Source organism: Fringilla coelebs (genome assembly GCF_963513975.1).
Source record: "Fringilla coelebs genome assembly, chromosome: 15".
In the NCBI taxonomy this organism is placed as follows: domain Eukaryota; kingdom Metazoa; phylum Chordata; class Aves; order Passeriformes; family Fringillidae; genus Fringilla; species Fringilla coelebs.
The window spans coordinates 16,510,729-16,534,634 of NC_140041.1; the positions used below are offsets into that span (position 1 = coordinate 16,510,729).

At 44.1% G+C, this 23,906-nt stretch overlaps 1 protein-coding gene across 1 annotated transcript in view; it reads right to left on the bottom strand.

Moving 5' to 3' along the window:
* Window positions 1-19,234: 19,234 nt before the first annotated feature.
* CPEB4 (cytoplasmic polyadenylation element binding protein 4) overlaps window positions 19,235-23,906 on the bottom strand; it is a 38,215-nt gene continuing 33,543 nt past the window's right edge. The window contains exon 8 of the mRNA XM_084215503.1: window positions 19,235-23,580. Coding sequence (XP_084071629.1) covers window positions 23,353-23,580 — 228 coding nt within the window. The 3' untranslated portion in view covers window positions 19,235-23,352. The remainder of the gene's footprint in view (window positions 23,581-23,906) is intronic.

The window sequence follows — 23,906 nt, forward strand, 5'->3', positions numbered from 1 at the left end:
AAGAATGGAGGGTAGAACTGCACAGCTTCAGGTAGGAGAGAGGAGTGAGAATGTGTGAGAGGAACAGCTCTGCAGACACCCAGGATGAGGGGAAGGAGATGCTCCAGGTGCCAAAGCTGAGATCCCCCTGAAGCCCAAGGTGAAGCGCAAGTGAAGCTGAGCCCAGGAAGAAAGGAGAGTAACAGGGCTTGGGTATAAACATTTCATTTCAATGCAGCTTGTAAACAAAACATCAGTCACAGCACAGTTCAGCCTCTCCCCACTTCAAGCCTGAACACATAAATTAACTTCTCTTCAATGTTAATGAATATTATTCTACTCACTTGCTCCTTGATCTATGAAACACTTATTGTCTCACTTCATAAAATACGTTTCCTGCACACCAAGCATTTTTTCTCTATAATGTATCTGCTCATTAGTATAAGGAACAATATTTTATCTGGTTTCATTTATTGAAAATCTGGGACCAGGCTTTCAATGAAAGCACTAAAAAATGTGTGAACAGGAAGTAGAGGTTACTAAGAAGAGAAACTACAAAACTTAAAGGCACTGAGTGAGGACAAATTTTCCGGAAGTCACAATAGTCATGATAGGGCAATCCTAGGAGTAACATCATCCACCTCAGACAGTTCTACCAAAATATTGTGTTTGTTTCTCAAACTTTCACCTGAGTTCATGTCAAAATTAGTCCAATACAGCAGTGAAAACCAGTACAGTGTTCATCTCCTTGGGAGATCACAGACAACTTAGCATCATATTCAAATTTTTTACCCTTTCTGTAGCTGAAGGAATTTAAATACCAGGAGGTATATAAAGTGACCACATCTGTTCTGAACTGGGTTTAACTACTTGTAGTCACTGCTGGAAGGAGTTAATCCATTCCACAGAGTTCCACCAGCACCACTGACTTCCTGTCACACACAGTAGAAACCAGAAAACAATCATAGAGAACAGGGGAAAAAACTAAAAGCCATGTTAGTTTATTACTAATTTCAAAGTCCGGGAGATTACAAAGATTCTGGAAGAGAGGGAACATTTGTCAGTGCCATCCTGAGCCTTCCTGCACAGCTCTTTCAATCTGCCTCTGTTCCTCCTCAAGCAGGACTGCCAGGAGTGCAATAAATTTCACACATTCCCAGCATGGAGGGATCCTGTCCTGACCCCTGGGAGATGACACAGATCAGATTTGTTCACAGCCCAGCCGAGCAACATCCACAGCTCAGCTGAGCACCTTGGCTGAGACACCAATGTGGAGTCCAAATTTAGAGGAAGAAGAGATCCTCTCTTAATCTGCTCCACATATTCAGCACAAGAGACAGATAAAGAGGTGCCACAGTCACTGGGAGGTCAAAGCACTCAGCATCTTCTGGGAGGTGATCACCTCCCTGAATCAAGGTATATTCCTTTTTCCCTTAGGGGCCTCCATAACTTTCCCCCAATAAAATGAAAGTGCAGCTATCCACATTAATTTTTCCTGGGCTGAAGCTTTCAAATGTGAATTTTTCTGCCTCAGATCAGAGGGTCCTGATGCCGTCACTAACGAGTGAGAAACTTCCAGTGAATATGTATTAAAAATCCACTGTGGCTTAATATACTTCAATAAAACTTGCTCTTTTCCTCTGAAAGAAAAACTCCTCTTAAGCCATAGGCTCTCCTGCTGCTTCAGTTTGCTGGAAAGCCCATGATGTTAAACCCATCCATGGTTGCTTTGGTTATTATGCAAATTCCAACCATCAGAGTTATGTAAGTGCTTATGCAATGAAAAGAAACATAATACACAAACCTGCCCATGTCACTGAGAGTTATTTACAAGAGCTATAAATCAAAGTTCTGTTTTGCTTTATATTTAAGGGCCTACTGCACAGGCAAAATGTCATATATGCCCAAAATTTGCTTTCACTCACTTCTCCCTCCCAAAGAAAAAGAAAACTACAGCTGCCTGCTGAAGGCTATTCCTTAGTCAGAGTCCATGCAAAATTGTATTAGAAGCTTTGAAGTTAAAACATGAACATTGACTACCAGGGAGGGCCCTAAAGACAAAGACATTTACTGGATGCAAATGTTCAGTGAAGATAAAGGTCACCTTCTACTTTCCCCAAATCAAGCCATGTTGGAAACTCCACAGCCTGCTCTCAAGTTTTGCTTCAGAGCTGAAATCTTTTCATGGAAGGAATCAGCAGTGCACAAATATTATTAACATTGGTGATTGATTATGTTGTAATGTCCAAGTTATGATAACCTCAGAGGCCATGGGACTCTCAGCAGAGCCTCAGCTGGTGGGACACAGGAATCTGATTCATCCCAGCTCCAGAGTAGATGGGGCATGAGCAGAGGAGCTGCTGGGCAAGCCAAGCCTCCAGCCTGCAGGAAATGAGGTTTTATTTCAACTGGTGGCTTTGGGCCAAATCAAGCAGGAAACAAACCTTTTTGAAAAATGCCCACAAAGTGGAGATTCCCAGAAGGGTCACTTCAGAAACATAAAAACACCATTCCCAAGTTCCCAAGGCTCAGCTGATCGGTGACATCGTCTCCAGCAGCAGCAGCACACAGCAGCTGAAGGAGCTCCCAAAGCTCCCTGGCTCCTGTGCAGAGGGTGCTGAGGACACCCTGGCAAGGCTGCCCAGGGCCACAGCTCCCCAGCAGGGAGTGCAGGAGCTCCAGCAGTACAGCCTCAGCCAAACCCTCAGTGCTTCCAGACCTGGAAATCACTGTGGAGCTCAGGCTCCCAGCACATCCCTGCTTTCAGCTTCACAACCTTTGGAAGTGGTAGCCCAGGGCCACCAGCTGGAGTTTCGAGCCCCCAGGCCCTAGACAGAGAACTCCAAGGCAGAGTTGCCTGGGTTGAGCTGCTCCAGGAACCAGGCAGGAGCTCCTCAAATGGGATAACTTCAACCAAAACATGTCAGGATGTGCTATTTCCAGCTAAACTTGGACCAATTAATCTCCAGGTAGCATGGAACTGTGACACAAACCCCAAAGGCTTTACTCTCCACTGCTAACTTTCACCCAAAGTCTTTTGTATTTATGACACACGCGGAGAAGAGCTTATCCAGACCAGCTTTTGGATCATGAGATAAGTGTCTGACACCATTATTTACAAATAACAGAAATTCAGCAGCAATGCCTTTGGCTATTCTGCGTGCCCTGGCTGTTCCCTTCCAGCTCTGCACCACAAGGAGCCTCCTCAGATCTCCTGGCAACTGTTCACAGAGTTGAGATGAAGAAATGTCAAACTTTGGGAATAAGCTGGAGTTTGTGTTCTGTATAGAAAAGTAAATTATGCACTGAGAGCAAGGCAAAGCAAAGACAAAGTGTGACCTCTGTATTTGCACATCTGCTTCAGTTCACACTCCAAGGGAGATTTGTTATTAAAAACTTCAGGTAACTGATCTGCATTTTGAAGAATGTGAAGGAAAAGCAGGGCTGCCCAGGAGCCACAGCAGGACAGTGTGACACTTGCTCTTGGCTCTGCAGTGAAGATCAAAGTCTTCAGAGAAGAATCAGTTCTTTTCTGAATCTCTACTCTGTGATCCAGTGCCCTGAAGGTCCCTTATTTACTTCTCACCCCTTCTAATAAAGAGGGTTTCAATGAAGTTTTTCATGTTTATCCAACCCTTTTTCTCCTTGTTGAGCACATTACTTACTTGGAAATATTTTAATGCAACACTGCAATTACATTTCTTTTGCATTTTACACTTACATGATCACATGAATTAAAAAGGAATGCACAGAGGTCTGAGTGGATTGGGGTAGTGATCTGGTTTGCCCAGCTTGAGCTGGGTTCTTCTCCAGGCCCGTTTTTCAGCAGTTTAACTGCTCTGATGACCTTTGTTCCCAACTGTACCTTTGAAATCTGGTCACTACAGCAGAAAGCCAGATTTCCTTACCCAAAAAGTCAAAAACTGAACCTGAATCAGCAGTTTTTCCCCACTGCAACAGCTGTTCTGGCCCAAAGATATTTGAAAAATCTAAGAGCCTTTCAAAGTACTGCCAAATGAAAGCTCTGGTTTAGTAGATCTCAACCAATTAATTATCTCATCATCACCACACAGACCCTTTAGACTGAAGGAGGTACATAGGGATGATTTAAGGCCATACTTATCTTTTATAATTTATTTTAAAACAGCCCCACAGACAGAGGTCTGTATTTATCCAAAGAATCTTAATGTGCTGGCTAAACTTCAGGCAGAGATTTAGGTTAATGCACCTCATCTATCCTGTTAAAGTAGCAATTATGCATCTGGAAGAAAAGTGTTTCCAGGGCCCCTGAAGTCCGTGCCAGTAAAGCACCAACTGCAGCTGCAATTTACAAGAAAAGAAAAGAGCAACAACTCTACAATTTACAAACCAGGATTATAAACTAAATATTCCCAATGCAAACATTTCATTGATAGAACTGTGGGGACAGGGAGATCATCTCATTTAGTAAAAAAAACCTCAACCCCCAACCAAAATCCCACGTGTGACTCTAAACATGTGTTTTGAAAATACCAAAGAACTATGACATTTTTGTTCTGCCAGAAAAATGATCACATCTTGATTGAATACTTTGCCTTCTCATTTCCTTTTCCAAGCTGAAATGTCAACTATTTTAAGTAAAATCCAAATATTACCCAACCACAAACCAGAGAGAACCTTGCTGCCACAGCTGTCCCTGAAAAGGTGCATTCCAGTTCCACACTTGCAGTTTTACCATGAAGAAAACAGAGATGAAACCTTTCCAAGTGCTTTGCTGCCTAATGACACCATCACCAGCATGTTATTAAAGCTCAGCACTCTGACACTACAGTCATTATATCTGCAAACACCAAGACATTATGGCAGGAGAAAACAATCCTTTTATTGAAAGCAAGGAGGTCTCATTGTGACAGGTGAATGTTTTACTCCTGAGATGAACCCCATATACATAACTATTTTTATGCAGTTTTCATGTTCCATTTACACAATTTGCTGGCTTAAAAGGCTTTAACAGTCAATCAAGGGTTCAAGTATTAAGCTGCAGAACAGAAGAAAATTATATTGTGTTATTGAAGTCAGGTAGATAAACAACACCTCCTGATTGTGATGGTACCATTATGTGCCTCAGGATGAACAGAGAGAGAAAACATTCACCTGGTTTCATATTCCAGATACTTGCTGAGATTCATGTATAAATGGATGAAAGAACAGAGAGGGTTATTGTGTAATATTTTAATATCATAAAGTCAAATTTATGCAAACCAGGAAAAAAGGAAAGTGGGGTTTATGTCTTGTGTGGAGTTCTGCCTTACTGAATTTGTGTTTATTATTCTGACAAGCTAGAAAAATAAAAGATATAAATACAGAAACAACAGTAAATGTGTGTCTCTTCTTTTGCAAGAAAACTGTCACAATATTATGCTCATTAAAAAGCTTTCTAAAACTAATAGCGGAGTGAAACACTAGACTTAAGGGTTGAGATAAATATCTTGCAACAGAGCTGTTTAAGCCACTGTAAAAACAAACCTCTTAAACAGCAGAAGCACAAACACCAAGCAAACAACAGAGAACCTGTGTTCCCTGAAGTCACTTTGCAGTCTTGCACTGACTCCAGGAAGAACTAGATCAAAATAAAAGCTTTCACTTTGTTTATATTTCCTTTGGGGCTGAATCTTCCTTTATTTCCTTGCTACACCCAGCCAAAGATGGACTCATCCTAGAGGAAAAAAGTGATAAAAGTGAGTTGGTACATTCCCATTAATAGTAAAAAAAAAGTCTCTATATCAAGTGGGACAAATAAAGACTGTTCAGATTCTTCAGATTGTACTTTAGACCACCAGGGAAGGATTTAGCTCAAGAAGAAGGCAAAAAACCTCCCTTTGCCCTGGCAAAGCACAGAGCCCTCCCTGTGAGGATGGAGCTGCTCTGGCCCCAAATCTGAAATCTTGAAAATATTTGAGCTCAATGTCAGTAATGCTTTAGAATATATCTGGCACTTATTATAAACATTAAACAAGGTCAGTATATGTTTTTGATATTATTAATTTAATATTTTAGGGTTTTTTTGGCCTTTAATAGACTGTCCACATACCCTGTCCAGGTATGCCCCATTCTGTGACTGCTGGATCCTGTCAGAGCCTGCAGGAGAACATCAGGTGGAGGAAAATCATCATTTGCAGTCACATGGAATCTAATCTTAATTACAACATTCCAAGGAGTAAATAGGTAGCATTAAAATTCAAGTAGACTTTTGTTCTCCCAAAAAACCTATTTATAGAGGCAATAAAATGCAGCATTAATTTTCTAGATTTATTAATCTAGGGAAAATAAAAAAGAAGATAAAAATGAACCCAGTTTATTCAGACTTGTTGATCCCTATCTAAATAGCTTCTAGAATTATTCCATTTGCTTCTTGATTAATGAAAAATTCAAATCAATAGGAGACTTATCTCCTACATTTGATGTTGAGCAAAATCTGCTAATTAGCAAGAAGGTATTAGAATTGATGGTTTTCACTGAAATAGGCCTTAATAGGAGATTCTCAGTTAAAGCTCCTGAGAAAGAGGGTAAAATTACAATTAAGGATAGAGGAAGAGGGGAGGAGGAGGGATTGGTTGCTTGGTGAGGTTTTCCAAGTCACTGGAAATTGTACATAAAGAAAATGCTCTTTCTCTAAAAGAAATCAGCGTCTGAATAGGGGACAGGCCCTGTCCATAAACCCAAGGTAAAACAGCACATGGTGATCCATAACAAACAGAAAAGCAGCCATTAGGGTAAGATGGCAAATCCACACTGGAAATCATATATAAGCAGAATTTGGGGGTTTTTTCTTACAATAACTTGAAATCTAATAACCTGTTAAAATTTCTCCTCCTTTTTTCTCGATACTTGTTCTTCTTTCTCTTGAAATCAAACAGATAAATCCAGGAAGATTTTTTTTTTAATTCACTGTCCTACACATCCATGGACATGTGTGTTGTAGACATGGATATATGTCCAACATATACATGAATAGCTTTGCACACACACTTTTGCAATGATCTCAGCTGTCGGAGCAAGCACATGGAACAGCTTCCATGGGAGGAGAGATTTATTAGGTTGGAACTTCTTAGCACAGAAATACGACAGAGGCCAATGGAACCTTGAATATGAATGTGAATAGCACATGATGAATAATTAATATCATGTAGTAATTCCAGAATTAATCAGGAATTGGGTTTAAAGCCAACAGAAAAAGCATTTTTGCACACAATGCAGAATATTTGCACAATAATTGCAGAAGAAGTTGTTGAAGCATATTTCAGTGGAATTTCTCCTATTCAATAACATCCACTGGGGTAGAGATTTCTGTTCTGAACCAGAACTACACTTCTTTTGTTCTCATGAAGAAGATTTTTGAGGGTGTATTTTCTTGCCATGTGTGTGGAAATCTAATCCAACATTTTACCAAATAAGACACTGCCTAGAATGGTCCTACATTTTGGGATACACCCCAACATGCCCCCACGTAGAAGACTTCCATCAGCACCAATGCAAAGGAAGAAAAAGTGCTGTGGCTGAAAGTGGCATTTTAAACTTGCCTAGTAGCTCTTCATGGATTAGTATATTCTTTTTCCTAATAATTCATCCAACTGTGAAGCCAGAAATTCCAATTCCATTTGTAAGCATACACTGTATTATCTTAAATTGTGCAGCAGCTACAATGCCTCTAATTGAAATTGGCTGAATGCAGAGCACCAGTTTTAATTCCCAAGTCATTTTCCAGTAATGAAAGAACTGCATTCAGGGCACAGAGAGAGAACATGTTCCATGGTTTTGTTAAATTGTGTTACAGCAACCTTTGGGGAGCATCTAATTTATTTATTGTATGTATGAAATCAACCACTATTTTCCTTACGTGAAAAAATAAATTATTATTCATAAAACTACTGCCTTGGACTCATCTGTGAATAAGTTTAATTACGTATTTCACATGTTCAGAAAAACTTGCAGATGTTTGATGTGCATGTCTTTAATGTCAGGCTGCAGCAAACACTTCCACCATCCTTCCTCCAAATTAAGACATACAAGACCCTCCATGAAACAAAAGGGTTTGTTCCGAAAAAGCTGGAAGTGCCTAAAGTATGGAATGAATTCTATTTGTGAGTTGTAAAACCTACTATCCAAAAAAAACAGCTGAATGGACCTTAAACCTTGGGATCTTCACTTGTATTAACAATTTGTTTTCCCTAGTAAAATAAAACATTAGCAGTTCATTTCCTACCTTCTCTACCCAACTGGCTGCAGGTTGACAGTCGACTTCTGAACCTTTCATTTTCCTCAAGCATTTTTGAAATCACTTTCCAGACTTTGTGCCAGACTTTGGACTGAAAGATAAAATGTGAAGCATATAAAAAGTTTGCATTAAAACATCTATAGGGCAGAACTTTGAACTCCCCACTGTGACTATGATGTCCAGCTGGGTTTTTCTGTTGAGGACTGGGAAAGAAGGGAAGAAGGGATGTGGGATATATGGAAGAATCACCTCTATTTAAAGGTCAGAAACATAAATTCCTCCATGATTTTTCACATGAGATCTCCACCTTCTTTCTTGCCTTGAACTCTTGTGTTTACCTAGGACCTGAGTAGTGCCCTTCTAGATAAGCAAAGCTCATGAGAACGTGTGTAGAGCCATTAAGCTTTTTCAAAGTCATCCAAAATGGGGGGCAAAAAAAAGATTGTGTAGTTTTCCAGGAGTAAAAAGTTTCCCATGTGGTCCCTCAGCAGCAGCATAACTGAGGCCCAAACTCAGATTCCAGAATAGCAATGCTCTTGCCTATCTCATATCAAATCCATATTAATTTGTTTTATCGATATTGTAAACTTTTATGTTAGAGGCATAAAGCTCTGTCCATAGGGGGCAGGTTTCAAACTTGTGCACTGGAAAGATTAAATTGGAATTGTGGACAAAAAGCATTCAGGCAGAGGTGGCCTAACAAATATTAGGCTGTTGACATGCTGATATTTGGACTTTTGCTGGACTTCATTTGAGAAACTTGTTTAAATCAAAAGATAATTCCTTTCTCAAGGCCATTTATTGCTAAAACGTTCTATATATTCCTCATTGTTTTTGAAGACTATTCAGTGCACCAGGAGAGCCATATTCCAGGATGCTATTAGCTGTTCCTCTGCAGTTGGTAGCATTTTGCTGTTTTTAAATCAAGTATCTACGACATGGCTCTGTTCTAGTCCAGCTGATTACTTGTACTTCACATATTACAGAGTCTCATAATGAGTTACTGCTTAACAAATGTTCCTCTTAAAATTTCAAGCATTTGTCGAACTACTGAACAGGAACACATTTGTGAAGCAGAAAGTAATTCTGCATTGCTCCAAGGATGGCATTAATAGCCTGGGTTCCTGCCTTCGCTTATTTGTAACTCGTGGGATTTCTTTGTTTAAAACATGAGAGGAAGAGGAGCTGCAGAGCTTTTTCCTGCTGGGTTTCACCCCAAGGTGTGCTGCACCCTGGCCCAAATCCAGCAAAGCATTTCAGTACAGGCTTTTTAAGTCAACAGCATACTCTCATTTTTCAAGGTAAGCACACACTTAAGTGCTTTATTGAATAAGAGCCAGAATTTTAAAGCCTCCAGAGAGGGAAGATAATACCATTTTCTCTTTTCTCTAACTAAGGTTTTCAGTAACAAGCTACCAATTCCATCTTTTAATCTCCCTCCTGCTCTCACACACAGAGAACAAGCAGCTTTCTCAAATGCCAAGGCAGCTAATTGAGCCGCCACACTTTATACCTTTTTCTTCTTTCGTTTAATGACTTTATCAACGTTTCTTGAAGGGATGGGAAAGTCAAAGGTGTCCACCTTAGCCTCTCGAGGGTCACCTGGAAAGAGTTTAGAAAGCATTTTTTTTAGTATTTAGAATATGTTCCTAAGGAAGATGTTGATCACTGTTACAGGTTGCCCGGTGAAGCTGTGGCTGCCCCATCCCCGGAAATGTCCAAGACAGGTTGGATGGAGCTCTGAACAGCTTGGTCTAGTGGAAGGTGTCCCTAGGAAGAGGGTGGAACTGGATGGTCTTTAAGGTCCCTCCCAACCCAAATCACTCTATGATTCCACAGAGATCCTTATTTCTGGTCACTTTACAAGGTATCAATCCTTACATCCTGCAGCTTGTTCCCTTCTTTACTCCATTATAACCATGGGGCAAATGAGCATCTCTCAAACACCACAAAACAGATTCCAAAACTACACAGCACCCACATATTAGACAACAGGCTTCTGGGAGCTTTTAATTCCCTCTCTTTCCCAGAACTGGACACAGCAATCCAGGTGTGACCTCACCAGTGCCCAGAACAGGGGAAGAATCACCCCACCCGGGTTTTGCAGTTCCCGCTATTCCTGGTACAATTAAGACAACACTTGAGCCACCTCCGGCTCTCAGAGAGCCCGACAGAAGGGGACTGTCCCGGGGTCTCACGTACCGCTGCTGGTGCGGCTGCCGGCTCTCGCCTCGCCGCCGCTTCCCGCTCGCCTCCCGCTGCCGCCCGGCCCGGGACTGCGCCCGGCCCGCGGCTCCGGGGCGGCCCTCGGAGCCCCAGCCCGGCCCGGGGGGCACTGCCGCCAGCCCCGGCCCAGGCGGATCACGGTGCCGCAGCGGTGCGAGCCGAAGCTGTTCACGTACACCAGCGGCACGGGCGGGCGGGCGCGGCGGCCGCGCTCCATCTGCGGCGGGGCCGCGGGCATGAGGGAACCGGGGCCGGGGGCTTGAGGGTAACCGGGGATTGAGGCTTAGTGAGGAGAGACGAGGGTCGGTGAGGGGAGCGGGGGCTGAGGTGAACCGGGGGCTGAAAGGAGCCGCAGCTGAGGGGGCGGCAAGGGGAGCGGGGGACCGAGGGGCCGGTGGGGGGAACCGGGGCTGAGGGGGGGTGAGGGGAATTCAGGGGTCAACGAGGGGGACCGGGCACTGAGAGGAGCCGGGCTGGAGATCTGTGAGGGGAGCCGGGGACTGAGAGGAGCCGGGCTGGAGGTCTGTGAGGGGAGCCGGGGACTGAGAGGAGCCGGGCTGGGGGTCTGTGAGGGGAACCGGGGACTGAGAGGAGCCGGGCTGGGGGTCTGTGAGGGGAACCGGGGATAGGTCAGGGAAAGGAGCCCAGGGCTGTGAGACCAGGCGGGACTGAGTGGGCAGCGAGGGGTTGGTGAGAGGAGCCGGGGACTGAGGGGCTGCATGTCCCCCTGTCCCTGGGTCAGTGCTAGAGTTTAGCCCACATTGCTGCTGCCCGAAGCCATTTATTGATATATTTCATGCAAGTTATTGATCAGTTTGTACCAGTGGTAAGGGGACTCCAGGCTAAAGGTTGTTTGATGTCTTGTTTGTCTCTACAGCGGGGGAACCCTGGCATCCCTTTGGTGTTGGTGCTGCTGCAGTGCCTGCACTGATAGAGGGATTTCCTCTCCAAACAGTGCACCCCCTCCAGCCATGCACAGATCAATAATGAAACATCAAATACCGCAACAGATGTGTGACATTGACAGGATGCCTGGCGGGTCAGTCCAGTCCATGCAGGTGCTCAGGGTCCCATTGCAGCCATGAGTTTGTTTGGTATGGATGGTGACAACTGGCATTCTCAAACCACTGAAGAGCTCAAGTCATAGATTCATGGAATGGTTTGGGTTGGAAGAAACCTTAAACACCATCCAGTTCCATTCCCTGCCATGTGCAGGGACACCTTCCACTGTCCCAGGTTGCTCCAAGCCCCATCCAGCCTGGCCTTGAGCACTTCCAGGGATGGGGCATCCACAGCTTCTCTGGGTACCCTGTGCCAGGGCCTCACAGGGAAGAATTTATGTCAAGTCCCGCTGATGTTTTCTTTGTCACTAAAATACTGCTCCAGATTGCTTCCCAGAGTTCAGTTTGCACAGGGTTGCAAATTAGAAATAATAAATTCTATGAAAATACCTACTTTTCCTAATTGTTTCAGCAGCACTGGCAGCATGAATGATGTAACGGTACGTGATGGATGCAAAGAGACCACGAAGCAAACCATGGTGATTCCTCGGCTTTGAAGAGGCTGAGGGTCCCTGTGTGTGTTCAGAGAAGGGAATGGAGCTAGGGGAGCTGGAAAATGGGCTCAGACTGGAGAAAAGGAGGCTCAGGGGCGCCCTTGTGGCTCTGCACAGCTCCTGACAGGAGGGGACAGCCAGGTGGGCATCCAGGATGAGAGGGAACAGCCCCAGGCTGGGCCAGGGCAGGCTCAGGTGGGCACAGCAGGAATTTCCCCATGGAAAGGGAGCTCAGGCACTGGAACTGCCCAGGGAGGGTTGGATCCCCATCCCTGGAGGTGGCACTCGGTGCTCTGGGCTGGGGACAGGGTGGGGATGTGGCACAGCTGAACTCGGTGATCCCGGAGCTCTTTCCCCCTCAGCGGTTCCCGCGCCGGGCCCGGCCGGCGCAGTGCGGGCGGGCCCCGCCAGGTGGCGGCCGCTCCCGCGGAACCGGCGCTGCCCGGCGCCGCCGCTCCGGCCGGCAGCGAGCGCGGCCTGCCAAGCATCCCCGGACTGCCGGCTCTTGTACACACTGCCCGCTAAAGGCATGTGGCGTATGCAGCTCCAAGCGAGGAAAAACAACTCGTAGAGTCACGGCCTGACAGAGTAATTCGTTGTTTCCCAGTTATAAAAGGACATCTCCTGCAGGGACCAAAGGGTGTGGACTGAAAAGGAGGTTGTATGTGTGACACAACCACCGAGTTAGGAGCCTTGAGATCAACTGTGACCTCCTATATTTGGGAAAGGTTCTTCCCCCAGAGGATGCTGGCACTGCCCAGGCTCCCCTGGGAATCGGTAGGGCCCCAAGGCTGCCCGAGTTCCAGGAGGGCTTGGACAGCGCTCCAGGGATGAGCAGGGTGGGATTTTGGGACTGTGCAGGGATAGGAGCTGGATCAATGATCCCTTTGGGTCCCTTCTACTCTGGATATTCTATGATTGTACAAGTCTCAATTCCACTCCTCCACAAACCCAAACTCTCTCCTCTGTCTAAACCTGCACTAACCAACTGTACCAGTGAGGCAGCAGCCAGTGAGTTCAGTTTGGGATATTAAAACCAAAAGCTTCATTAAAAACTGGTCCTGGCATACAGACTTCCCCAGGTGCATCCATCCCAAAGCCCTGGTAAAGAAATCCCTTCTTTAGCTGCAGTGCTGCCCACACCACAACCCCCCAGTGAATGCTCACACACAACCCCAAAGAGCCCCGTGTTCATTCCATGACTGTCTCGGCATTGTGCAGGAACACTTGCTGCTGTATCTGCCAGGGCAGGAGCTGCCTGTGCCAGCTGGCAGCTGCTTCCTTCCTCCGGCCTCCTCGGGGCACCACGGCTGCCAAGGCAGTGGTTTCTCAGCACCTGTACTCACAGAAACGCTTCCACCCTGCTAATGCAAACACACACAGACCTCGTGGGGCACATTTTGTCCACTTTTCCCAACAGCACGTTGCCAGCGCTTTGATCTCAAATGCAAATTCAGCTCAGATCCTTTTTCGGATCTGCTGCTACCCAGAAAAATCAGTGCCACCTAAAATCTCTCTGCAGATCTGTCAAGCTCAGCTATTTTAGCTGCACACTGCTCTTCATCCACCTTTCCACATGTGTGAACTGACTACCAGCTGGCCACTATCTCTGTATTAATCACCTTGAGCAAACATCTCAGCTTTTCACCACAGCTGCAACTGTCTGGTTAAAAATAGCCCAGATTCCAGCGTTCAGCCTGCACCTCATTGTGTGTTTGCTATGTGCTCCAATGGCAGCTCCTCCATCTCACGACTTGGTTCCTGAATTCCATTGTTTCAGTTTTGCTTTGGCCAAGGATGTGTCATCATTCATGAGCCCTGACAGTCCTTTTAAAATGAGGCAGCTTTTGGTGCCTACAGCTGATGCCAGTGAGAAGGAAGGAAGGAGCCATTGGGACATTGCTGCACACGTGGTCAGAGATTCTCTGAAAAAACCCACACTTTGGCTCCTGGGGGAGATTTGGGTTTCTCTGAGTGCTCTTTGCAGTGGAAAGTACTCACATGATTCCACAGAATTCATGTAATCACAGCATGGGTTGGGTGGGACCTTTAAAGATATCTCATTCTTGCTCTTCTATGGGCAGGGACACCTGCCACTGTCCCAGGTGCTCCCAGCCCTGTCCAGCCTGGCCTTGGGCACTGCCAGGGATCCAGGGGCAGCCACAGCTGCTCTGGGCACCTGTGCCAGGGCCTGCTCACACTCCCAGGGAACAATTTCTTCCATACATCTCACCTAAACTTACCCTAAAATTCAACATAACTCAGGCAAGGCCATTGCTCATTAAGTGTAACATTACCTTGATGAACTGCAAAGGGTGAATACATCTGAGGTAGGACTCTGATACTGAACAGGGAAAAGTGTGCTCATTCTGACAACAGCTACACTCAAACCTTCTTAATTATACCCTCAGCAGTAGCACAAACAATTATTCTATCACCTTCATTTTCACAGAATATTTAATAAGTCACTGGAGTGAGGGATTTCATTAGTATGTGGTTACTGCACAAAAGACACTGGGGACCATTTATTAGTGTAACCAGGAATCATTATAAAAACAAAAGTCACAACTTCTGCTAAGTCAAAGCAATGAATTTGCCTTCAGCTTCTTCTTACTTCTTTCATCATTTAGCCTGGCTCTCAGTTAATTGTGTGAGCAGTAATGGGGCAGCAGAGAGAGAAAATGGAACAGCACCTGCATTTCACAGCAGTGAACCTGCACAGCTCCCACTGCTTTACAAACCACGCACATGGGAATCCCTCCCTCCACACCACTCATAAGGAGAAGCCAAATCGCCCATCTCTTCATGCTGTGCATAAAAATATTTAGCAGACTATAAACTGTGTTACATAAAAGCCTGAGCCTCCCCTGGAGAGATTTCCAAATCACTGAGAAGATCCATGGGCTTTACAACAAAACCCACGTCAAGGAGATCAAAACCTCTGGCTTAGCAGAACTTTGTGTTACAGCATTTCAACAGATTGCCAGTTGGAAATAAAACTATGGGGAAAATGAGGAGACAAAACGAGCTCTGAGATTACACCAGAATGCACAGACTGAATTGCAGGAAAGGCTGGTAGTCAAGTGGATGAAGCAGAAGGCAGGTGAGGACGTCACTTGCTCTGATTTCATTTTCCAAATGAAAAATTAACTAAATGTGCAAGCTATCAGTATTTGTTTCCAAATTAGATACAGGGAAACTTATCCAAATCTTAGGCTGCAGAGACTATGATATTAAAGATTAAAAGTCTCCATTCAGGGGAATGTGCAGTTAGATCCTGAGAGAACACACAGCTGAGAATGTTCAGCTCTATCTGCCATAACCCTCCAGATGCTGAAAGAATCCTGGCTCATGCAGGATGTAAAATGCAAAAATCACCAATCATCCCCAGATTCAGCATTAATGTAGATAACCCAAGACCAGGCAAAGAAAGCTCACAATTTCTTACGTCTCCTCTGAGATTCAACAGGGTCCCAGGCCAAAGTGTGACCACCAACACACCTGGCTGCAGGAGTGCCCATCCCTGGAGGTGGCACTCAGTGCTCTGGGCTGGGGACAAGGTGGGGGTGGAGCACAGCTGGGACTCGATGGACTCTGAGGTCTTTTCCAGCCCAAAAGGTTCAGGGATTCTCAGCAGCAAGGCCACCCTATAATGGCACTGAGCATTCCCTCCTCCCTCTCTCTTCCCCAGAGACATCAGGATGCTGCCAGGAGAGGAGCAAAGCAGGGCTCTGTCTCCATGGATTGCTCCTCTGCAGAGAAAATGGAAGCAGAGGAGCTTTGTTCTGCCCTCACATTCCTCCACAGACACCCCCTGCAAAAGCAACGCCTGAGCAAATTTCCTTTCCACTGAGTGAAGAGCTGAGCTGATTTTGCCAGTGTACAGAGCAACATCTGTCCGTGCACAGCTGGCCCACTGCAGCAGAGCTGGGGGCTGCTGCTGCTGCTTCCAGGAGAATGCCTCAGAAACGCGAGGAATCCCATTTAAACTCAGAAACACTTGGCATGAACGTGCTCCCAACCCAGCCCAGCACTGGGCATCAGCCTAAAGCCACAAGCATTGCCTTGCAAAGTGACACTTGGCCAAAGTGACAACTTAATGCACAGCAAGGCCTGAACAATCCCTGAGCAAACTGATCCCGGTCTGTGAGTCAGCAGAGATGCCAGATGGTGATTTACACCGAGCAAACATTCTTTTCAAACCTTGGGTGGACAAGGCTGGCAGAGATATTTTTTTTTTTTAATGCATTGCTCTCCTTCCATGGATTTCAGATCTGGTCTGAGTTATTGAGGCACACAGTGTGTGTCCACTGCATCTACCCCATCACTGCCATTTAAAACCAATGTTTTCACTCCCATGAAAAGCAAAGCAATTCAGAGTTTTGGGATAAAAAAATACCCCACAGCTGACAGCAATAAAACTACATCCACTTTAAACGTTAAGAATAATACAAACCCAAAAATGTGTCCTCACAGTCATCCTTGACCTGTGCTGTGCTCAGAGGATTTAATCTCAGCTTTCATGACTCACCAAATTAAATTTCAGGAGGAAAAATGTAATCAAGCACTGACTTAATACATCTCTGTATTTTATGTATACCAAGGCAGACTGAAAACTTTGGACCAGCAAATTTTCTGGAGGAACCTTGACAGAACACAGTCTCCCACGCTCCATAAACAAAGTGACAGAGGCAGCTTCCCTTAGGGAGAGATGCATTCAAATAAAGCAGCACTTAGTATCAAATTGTCTCTCTGACAAGCCCTACAAGAAGTCAGGAAATTATAGTTCCTGTGCCTTGAAAACAGGTGATATCTGATGGCATCAATCAGAGCATGGGGGTGCAGGAAGACTTTCAGTGGTGTATTCAGAGCACTGATTCACCCCCTTCAGTTCCTCTGAGTGCACAGACAGCTGTGAGGATATTCTTATCCCACAGGCTGTTTTTCACTCTGACAAACTGAATCAGCTTATTTCACACAGAGGAAGGGATGGCAGCTTTTCTCCTCATCTCCCCTTTCCGAGGCTATGGCTCATCCCAGATTCCCTGGAGCTGCACTGAGCATTTTGGGAGCGGCAGCTGGAGGGTCAGGACTGAGCAGGAAGTGTCCCACAGCAACCTGACAGCTCAAAGCCCTCCTGGAGATCAGCTCAGCCTCTAAATCAGGGGGAGATTGGGTCCATCCACCTCCTGCACCGCCCTGGAATGTGGCAGCTCCTTCAGTGCCAGTGGCACCTGAGAGGGCTCCCAGGGACTGTGATGGGGGCAGCTGTGCTGGAAGGAAAAAGCTGGGAATCACACACTGGGAATTCTGAAATTCCCAGCAGGGCTTACCTCCATCTTCTGGAGTCTGCCTGTAGCATTTACTTAGAGCTTCAGTGCACAGTGAAACCTAAAATGGATTTGTTGTGTCATTGCCCAAGAAACTTACCAGCAATTTATAATCAGCCCATCACTCCCAACAGCGATTATCTGGAGTTTTGAATGATCCAGACCTTTCCCCTTATTTGTTTCAATGTTTTAGACTTTGCCTAGTAAGAAAACTTAAACATTCACCAAGGATTCTGCAATCTTCAGAACAAGAGAATTCTAGAATGAATCTACACTATAATCCCCAATTGTAAATGAGGTGTTGGATCCTGAGGAACTCTGAGTTTGCAGGATTTTGGGGTCAGGCAGGGAGTGCCCTGTTTGTGAAGGGCATTGCTGGTTCCACCACCATGGCATCCAAAGCCTTTAACCTTCCATACTCCAGGACCAGATTTCAAACCTGTCACACTTGTGAAAAAACATGAACACATAAATTAGCCCATGTTGTCTGAAAGACCATTTGCACTTGAAAACGATGAGAGAGCTGTGGCTATTTCCCAACAACCCCAGTGCAGGGAACAGAGGGATAAAGTTTCCCAGCCAAGTCAGAGCTGGAGCTGGTCAAGGGTGTCTGGTGCTGCCTGGCTGGCACCGAGCACCGAGGCATTCCTGACTCACTGGGCAGGCAATGCACCTCCAGCCTCTCCTGATCCCAGCATCCCAGCTTTCTGTTCTAACAGTCATGGCAAGGGAATTGGGAATATGTGCGTGGAACCACCAGCAAAGCTTCCCATTGCTGTTAAAAAACCAATTTCCAAAAGCAGGAGCTGCTCCGCTGCACCAGGTGAAGGCAAAAGCAAGTGAAGGGATCAGCACTGGCAGAACTAATCCCATCAGAGCTGCAGGACCTGCATTTCCCGGAACACCCACACAAAGGAAGGAAACTCACCATCCACCGAGCATTTGCACCACAATTCCTTCAGTGATGGCACTCCAGGTTAGCAGCACAACTCTGGGATTCTTTAAACACCTGTTGAACAGCCCGCGAAGAGCAGATCTGTAAGGTAGAAATGCTCCACACGACTTTCCAGAGATTTCAAGTTTAAAAATTTTAAATTAAAGGCAGAAACGAGCAAGTTCTCTAAAATGTCAGATGCCTTCCCCCTGTTATTGTCAGATCACAAGCGTGAGACAATTAAAGAGGATTCTCTGCCTGTCCCTGCCTTGCTGGGCTCTGCCCTGGCCCCACTCTGGTTCTCTCTCTGTCCCACTGCACGGTGGTCTCTGGTCTCTCTCTGTCTGAAGGAACTGAGATTGATCAGCCTGGAAAAGAGAAGGATGTGGTTGACCCAGCTGTGGCCTTCCAGTAGCTGAAGGAAAGATGGAGAGAGATCCTTTACAAGGGATGGAGGGACTGGACACAGGGAATGGCTTCACACTGACAGAGCAGGGATGGATGGGATGTTGGGAAGAAATTCTTCCCTGAGAGGGTGGGCAGGCCCTGGCACAGGTGCCCAGAGCAGCTGTGGCTGCCCCTGGATCCCTGGCAGTGCCCAAGGCAAGGCTGGAGCCAGCTGGGGCAGTGGAAGGTGTCCCTGCCCGTGGCAGGGGGTGGCACTGGATGAGCTTTAAGGTCCCTTCCAGCCCAAACCACGGTGGGGTTTACCTGTGCCTCGGTGGTTCTCTCCTCACCTGCTGCATCTTCACCTCCCCCAGGAACCTTTGCCGCATTTGTGACCAGGACAGGGCAGCAGAACTTCCCCTAAAGCCCTTTTCACCCCACACAGCCCAATAAAATCCCCTCCCCAAGCCCCAGGAGCTTCGGCCACAAAGGAACAAGTTCCTACAGGAAGCTCAAAAGGAAAAGGTTAAGGAGAAACATTGAGTTAAAAGTTTTATTCATTCAACATCTCACATTACAAATATTTAAAAATTATATGCATACTGGTATAAATAGTCATTTGCAAACTATTTAATAACATTAATTTTCACTAGCACTTCAACAAATGAACTCTTTAAAAAAAGTAACTTGTGTTATATAACTTAGAGTAGAACATACAAAAATATGAACTTAAACGTGAAAATGACTTTAATAAAAAATGAATTACCCTTATTTAAAATGCTATAATAAATACTACAACCTCCCCATACACAGTAAAAACTATATGGAAATTCAGCCAAGTAGTACAATTAACTGACATACTTAAATAACTTTTCCTTCTGATAATATGAGCAATACATTGGGGGAAAAACATATTAGGGATTAGTAAAAACTAGACACCCACTTGCTAAAAGTTTCACTTCCAAAAAATATAACAAAAAAATCTGATGAAAATTATAAAAACTAATTATACTTTAAAATTTAAAAATATAAAAAATAAAACAGCTGAATACAATATTGTCCCAATTCTTACAATGCTATCACAGTAGCTTTAAAATAAGATAATAAAATAAAGCAAATGACCAAAACGTTTTATTCCATTTTTTTTAAAAATAATCTCAAATTTACATTAGTAGAAAGATTGATTTCTGATTCTTTTCTTTAGAAACACCAGCAAGAAAGAGGATTTACTAGAACAGTAGAAAATGACATTTTTAAATGTCTGCAATTAAAAACAAAGAATTACACTGCAAAGATCTTCCAGAAGTCTGAAATAGGTATTGCACATAACTTGAAGTTAACTTGCCACAATCCATCACATTCAAGTTTTAAATCACCTTTGAACAGAAGGTTTGAACTCTTCAAAAACACAAGGGGTGAATTATCAAGTCTTTCCAACAGCATCCTTATAAAACGCTAAATTCAGTCACTGCAAGGTTGAAATTTGCATTCTGCAGAGGTCTGTGTATGGAGAAGTAGAGACTATACCAAAAAAGCACGGGTCAGTGGGGTTCCTTTACATATAAAATAATCAGAAACACTTTATTTTACATTGCAAAAATAACCATGGAATTACTCTGCCACTCCCCCGGGGAACGCCGCTGCTCATTAATGACACCCCCCCACCGGTAGCTAATTACACGTTAATGAGCCTGGGGCTACACGGTAACCCCAGAGAGCCCCGTGCCATCAGGAGGCTTGGCCAGCACTGGTGAAGCACAGAGTAATGGAGAGAATTGTTTATGCCCTGTAAATTGAAGTGTAACCAAAGGATCTGTAAACACGCTTGTCACACAATCACAAGTGAATATTAGTAGAATAACGATTTCTTACATTAGTCATGCATACTAACATTACATGCCTGCCACCTAGCAGGCTCTCTTTTATTCTTTAAATATAATTTAAAAGAGCAGACACGGTTCTGCATCAAACACCTAACATCGATTCTTTATTAATAATAAAAATGGCTAAACATTCACCAGAAACGTCTGCATTTGTGTATAATTTTTAAAAACTCAGTAAGAAGCGGTAGACAATTTTGATGGTTCTTGACTTTTAAATTTCTACACTATATTTATGCATTTAAATTTCATGGGTCTAAAGACAAGTGTCATTTGTCACTTTCATGCTTTTTCTTCTTTAATTCTCAACTTTACATATACTATTTCTTAAATTATATGTACACCAAATACCTGGTGCTGGGCTAAGATGTTTAAGCAACATGCTTTCTTTTCTCTGCAGATTCTAAAATAGCATTGCCAGTGCACAACATCCATAATTCAAAATGTATGCAGAGCACTGAAATGTATAAAAAGCAGAATATAAGAAAATAAAATTTATTAAAATTATTTATATTAAAAAATGAAGTATATGAAGATCTCTCAGTAATAAAAGTACAAAAAGCTACTCTTTGCAATATGAAAAATTGAGGTATTGCATAAAGAGATATCCCGTCAGTGAAAAGTGTGCCTAAAAATGCTCACTGTTGGAAAAACAAGATATACAAAAGTAGTGCATAACAAATATACATTATGTGCATGACAAAATAAGTTAGCTACAAAAACACTGTACCGAAATTCAGCAGGTCATGTACAAAGGGAAAAAATTATTATTCAAAGCTAGTTCTCAAACAGTGTTATTTTCTTGTAATGGAAACCCACCTCACCTGTTTGCTGGGTAGGATCGGCACAATAGCACACCCCAAGCCACCTACAAGCATTAAAAAAATGAAAGGAACATTCCAACTAGAATTATGTACTTCAGAGAAAAAAAAGTCCCTGACAATCTACACAAGAGCACTCTGCATTTGCATTACTGTTGTCAATATTTTCAGGGATTTCAGTAAAAGCAGCTCCCTTGCTATACTTGACTAATAGACAGCAAATGTCTCCATTTTGACCTTTGGAACTTGGTAAGGTATCAGTTCATTAAAGCCTGTATTGAACAGAAAAACTGCTTCTCATAAAGATAAGGGGGGCTGGGGGAAAGGGATGAGGGGGGCTTTGAAGGGAGCAGATGTTTTCCAAGCAGTGCCAGGGCAAATCTTTGGTTTGGGAGACTCTCGGGTGGTCCCAGGCCCCTGGGGCCGGGCAGAGATTGCCACAGAATCGCTTTGTTTGCACACTGCTACATCCTTGGTGGAGAAGTTGGCCAGGGCATTTAGTTCAAAAGTACTAAAAATAAATTTTCAGAACTACTCCTTCATTCATCTGTTTCAAACTAAACCCTCTGCACCCACTCGTCAGCGTTCGCTTCGCGTGTCCTGGGCTGATGCTTCTCAAGGCAGGACTGAGTCCCAATAAAGCCGGCGTTAATTAGCGGTGTTGGCACTTCCACCTGCGTGTCTTTATCTCCCCACAATTAGTTCTGAAGAGCTGGGATCTGAGCTGGAATTCTTTCTACAGGAAGAGTAAGAAAGGCATCTGCACACTTGCACCATTCCGTGCACAAAATTCGGCCAGCGGTGCAGAGCAGGATTTGGAAACTCCTTGGGTTCACGCCTTCTGTTACAGCTAAATTTGAGGGGATCGAAAACTGACTTTACAGCCAAGATGGGAAACCAGTAAGCAGCCAATTTGAGTTTGTGTGCCACAATGGAATAGCAAAACTCCAGTAAAAATCATTGATATCCTTGAGGTATCTTTAGGTTTTCTACTTTTTCACGTCAAAATGGAGAGCAAAGGCTGGCCCCTGATGAATGTTAGTATATTAGGATATAGAGTTATATATAGCCATCAAAAATAAAATCTATATATTTATCCTTCAGGAGAGGAAATGCCAGTTCACTAGTTGTCATTACTCTAGCTTTGGTAGGATATCTAGGGCTGTAACCAGACAATTGAGTTCTCGTAAAGAAAAAAAAGTGCACTCCCCCCTCAGTAGTAACTTTACTCAACTTTTACATTCAGGAATTCTTAAAATGTAATCATTTTGATGAAAATATAGTAAGCTCTGCCTATCTCGTTAGTAATTTGGATGTGGGTGGTAGCCAGAGGCACGGTCAGATACACACCGAGCTAAAATTTCAGCCTCAAAACCCTTAAAAGAGTTTAAAAGAAAAAAACAAACAAAAAAGATCATTATTATAGTGCTGCTTCAACTTTGCTCATGCATTTCTGTTGCTTTAAACATGCTCTTTCCTGTTGGTAGGTAAATGCTAACTTCATCTGTTGCTGGAAAAATCCAAAAACAAACAAAAAAAATAAAAAAGAGAGGCAAAAACAGGCTTCCCTGGGGGAAAAGTGTCAGAACAGACTGATAGTGTTATTGTTACACGGTTATTTAATAAAAGTATTATTATGTTCTTTATTAACAATAATTTAATTAAAAAACCAAAATACTCTATTGTTTCAATTCTTTCTCTTAATATTTTTTCTCTCCTCTAAGAAAACGTTGCAGGAAATTAAGTGTTCTCTCGGTAGTAAAGACAAGAGAATGCAACTCACTTGCAACATGTTATCGATACGAAAAGGAGTTCCCAATACAGTTTTCAATGACAAGATTCTATAAAATACCCATTATAGGTCATTCTTTCATTAGACTATTGTTAAATTACAGACTACTACAAAAGGACATGCTGTGAGTGAGGGGCGGGGTGGGGAGGAACAGAAGAGTGCACTTAATTGGAGGCCTGCAAATGAGCGATCCTTTAGTTCCAGCGGAATGAAATATGTCTCGGGCGGTCCCCTCCCTCCTTCACCAGGGGCTTGTGGAACTCCCTGCCGGCCCGGGAATGGATAGCAGCCCAGCAATATTCACAGTAATACTGCAGACACGTCACGTTAGCACAGAAGAACGGGGCGAACTTCCCGCCGCAGCGGGCGCCCTGACACTCGTCACACAGCTGATCGTCCAAGACATATGGCTTAACTTCCACCTGCAGCCACAAAACGAGACAGTTGGTCATTCTTCAGTGCAAATTATTAACCCCACCCCTGTGTTTTAGCAGGGCAGTTATGCAGTAGGGAATGCTAGAACCGAGATTTCCCCCTGATGACACCTGAAGGTGGCTGTTGAACACCCCAAATTCCAGGCACTTCAACACTTCTACCCCCTCTGATCCTTCAGAAAAAACCCAGAGATCAGTGCTGACCATCAGTCTGACACCTGCTGTCACTGATTTACAGAAAGGCTCAAACAATGTATTGACTGACACCAAAACTTCGAATAATTATGGGAGTTATTTTTGATGCCCAATTCAGC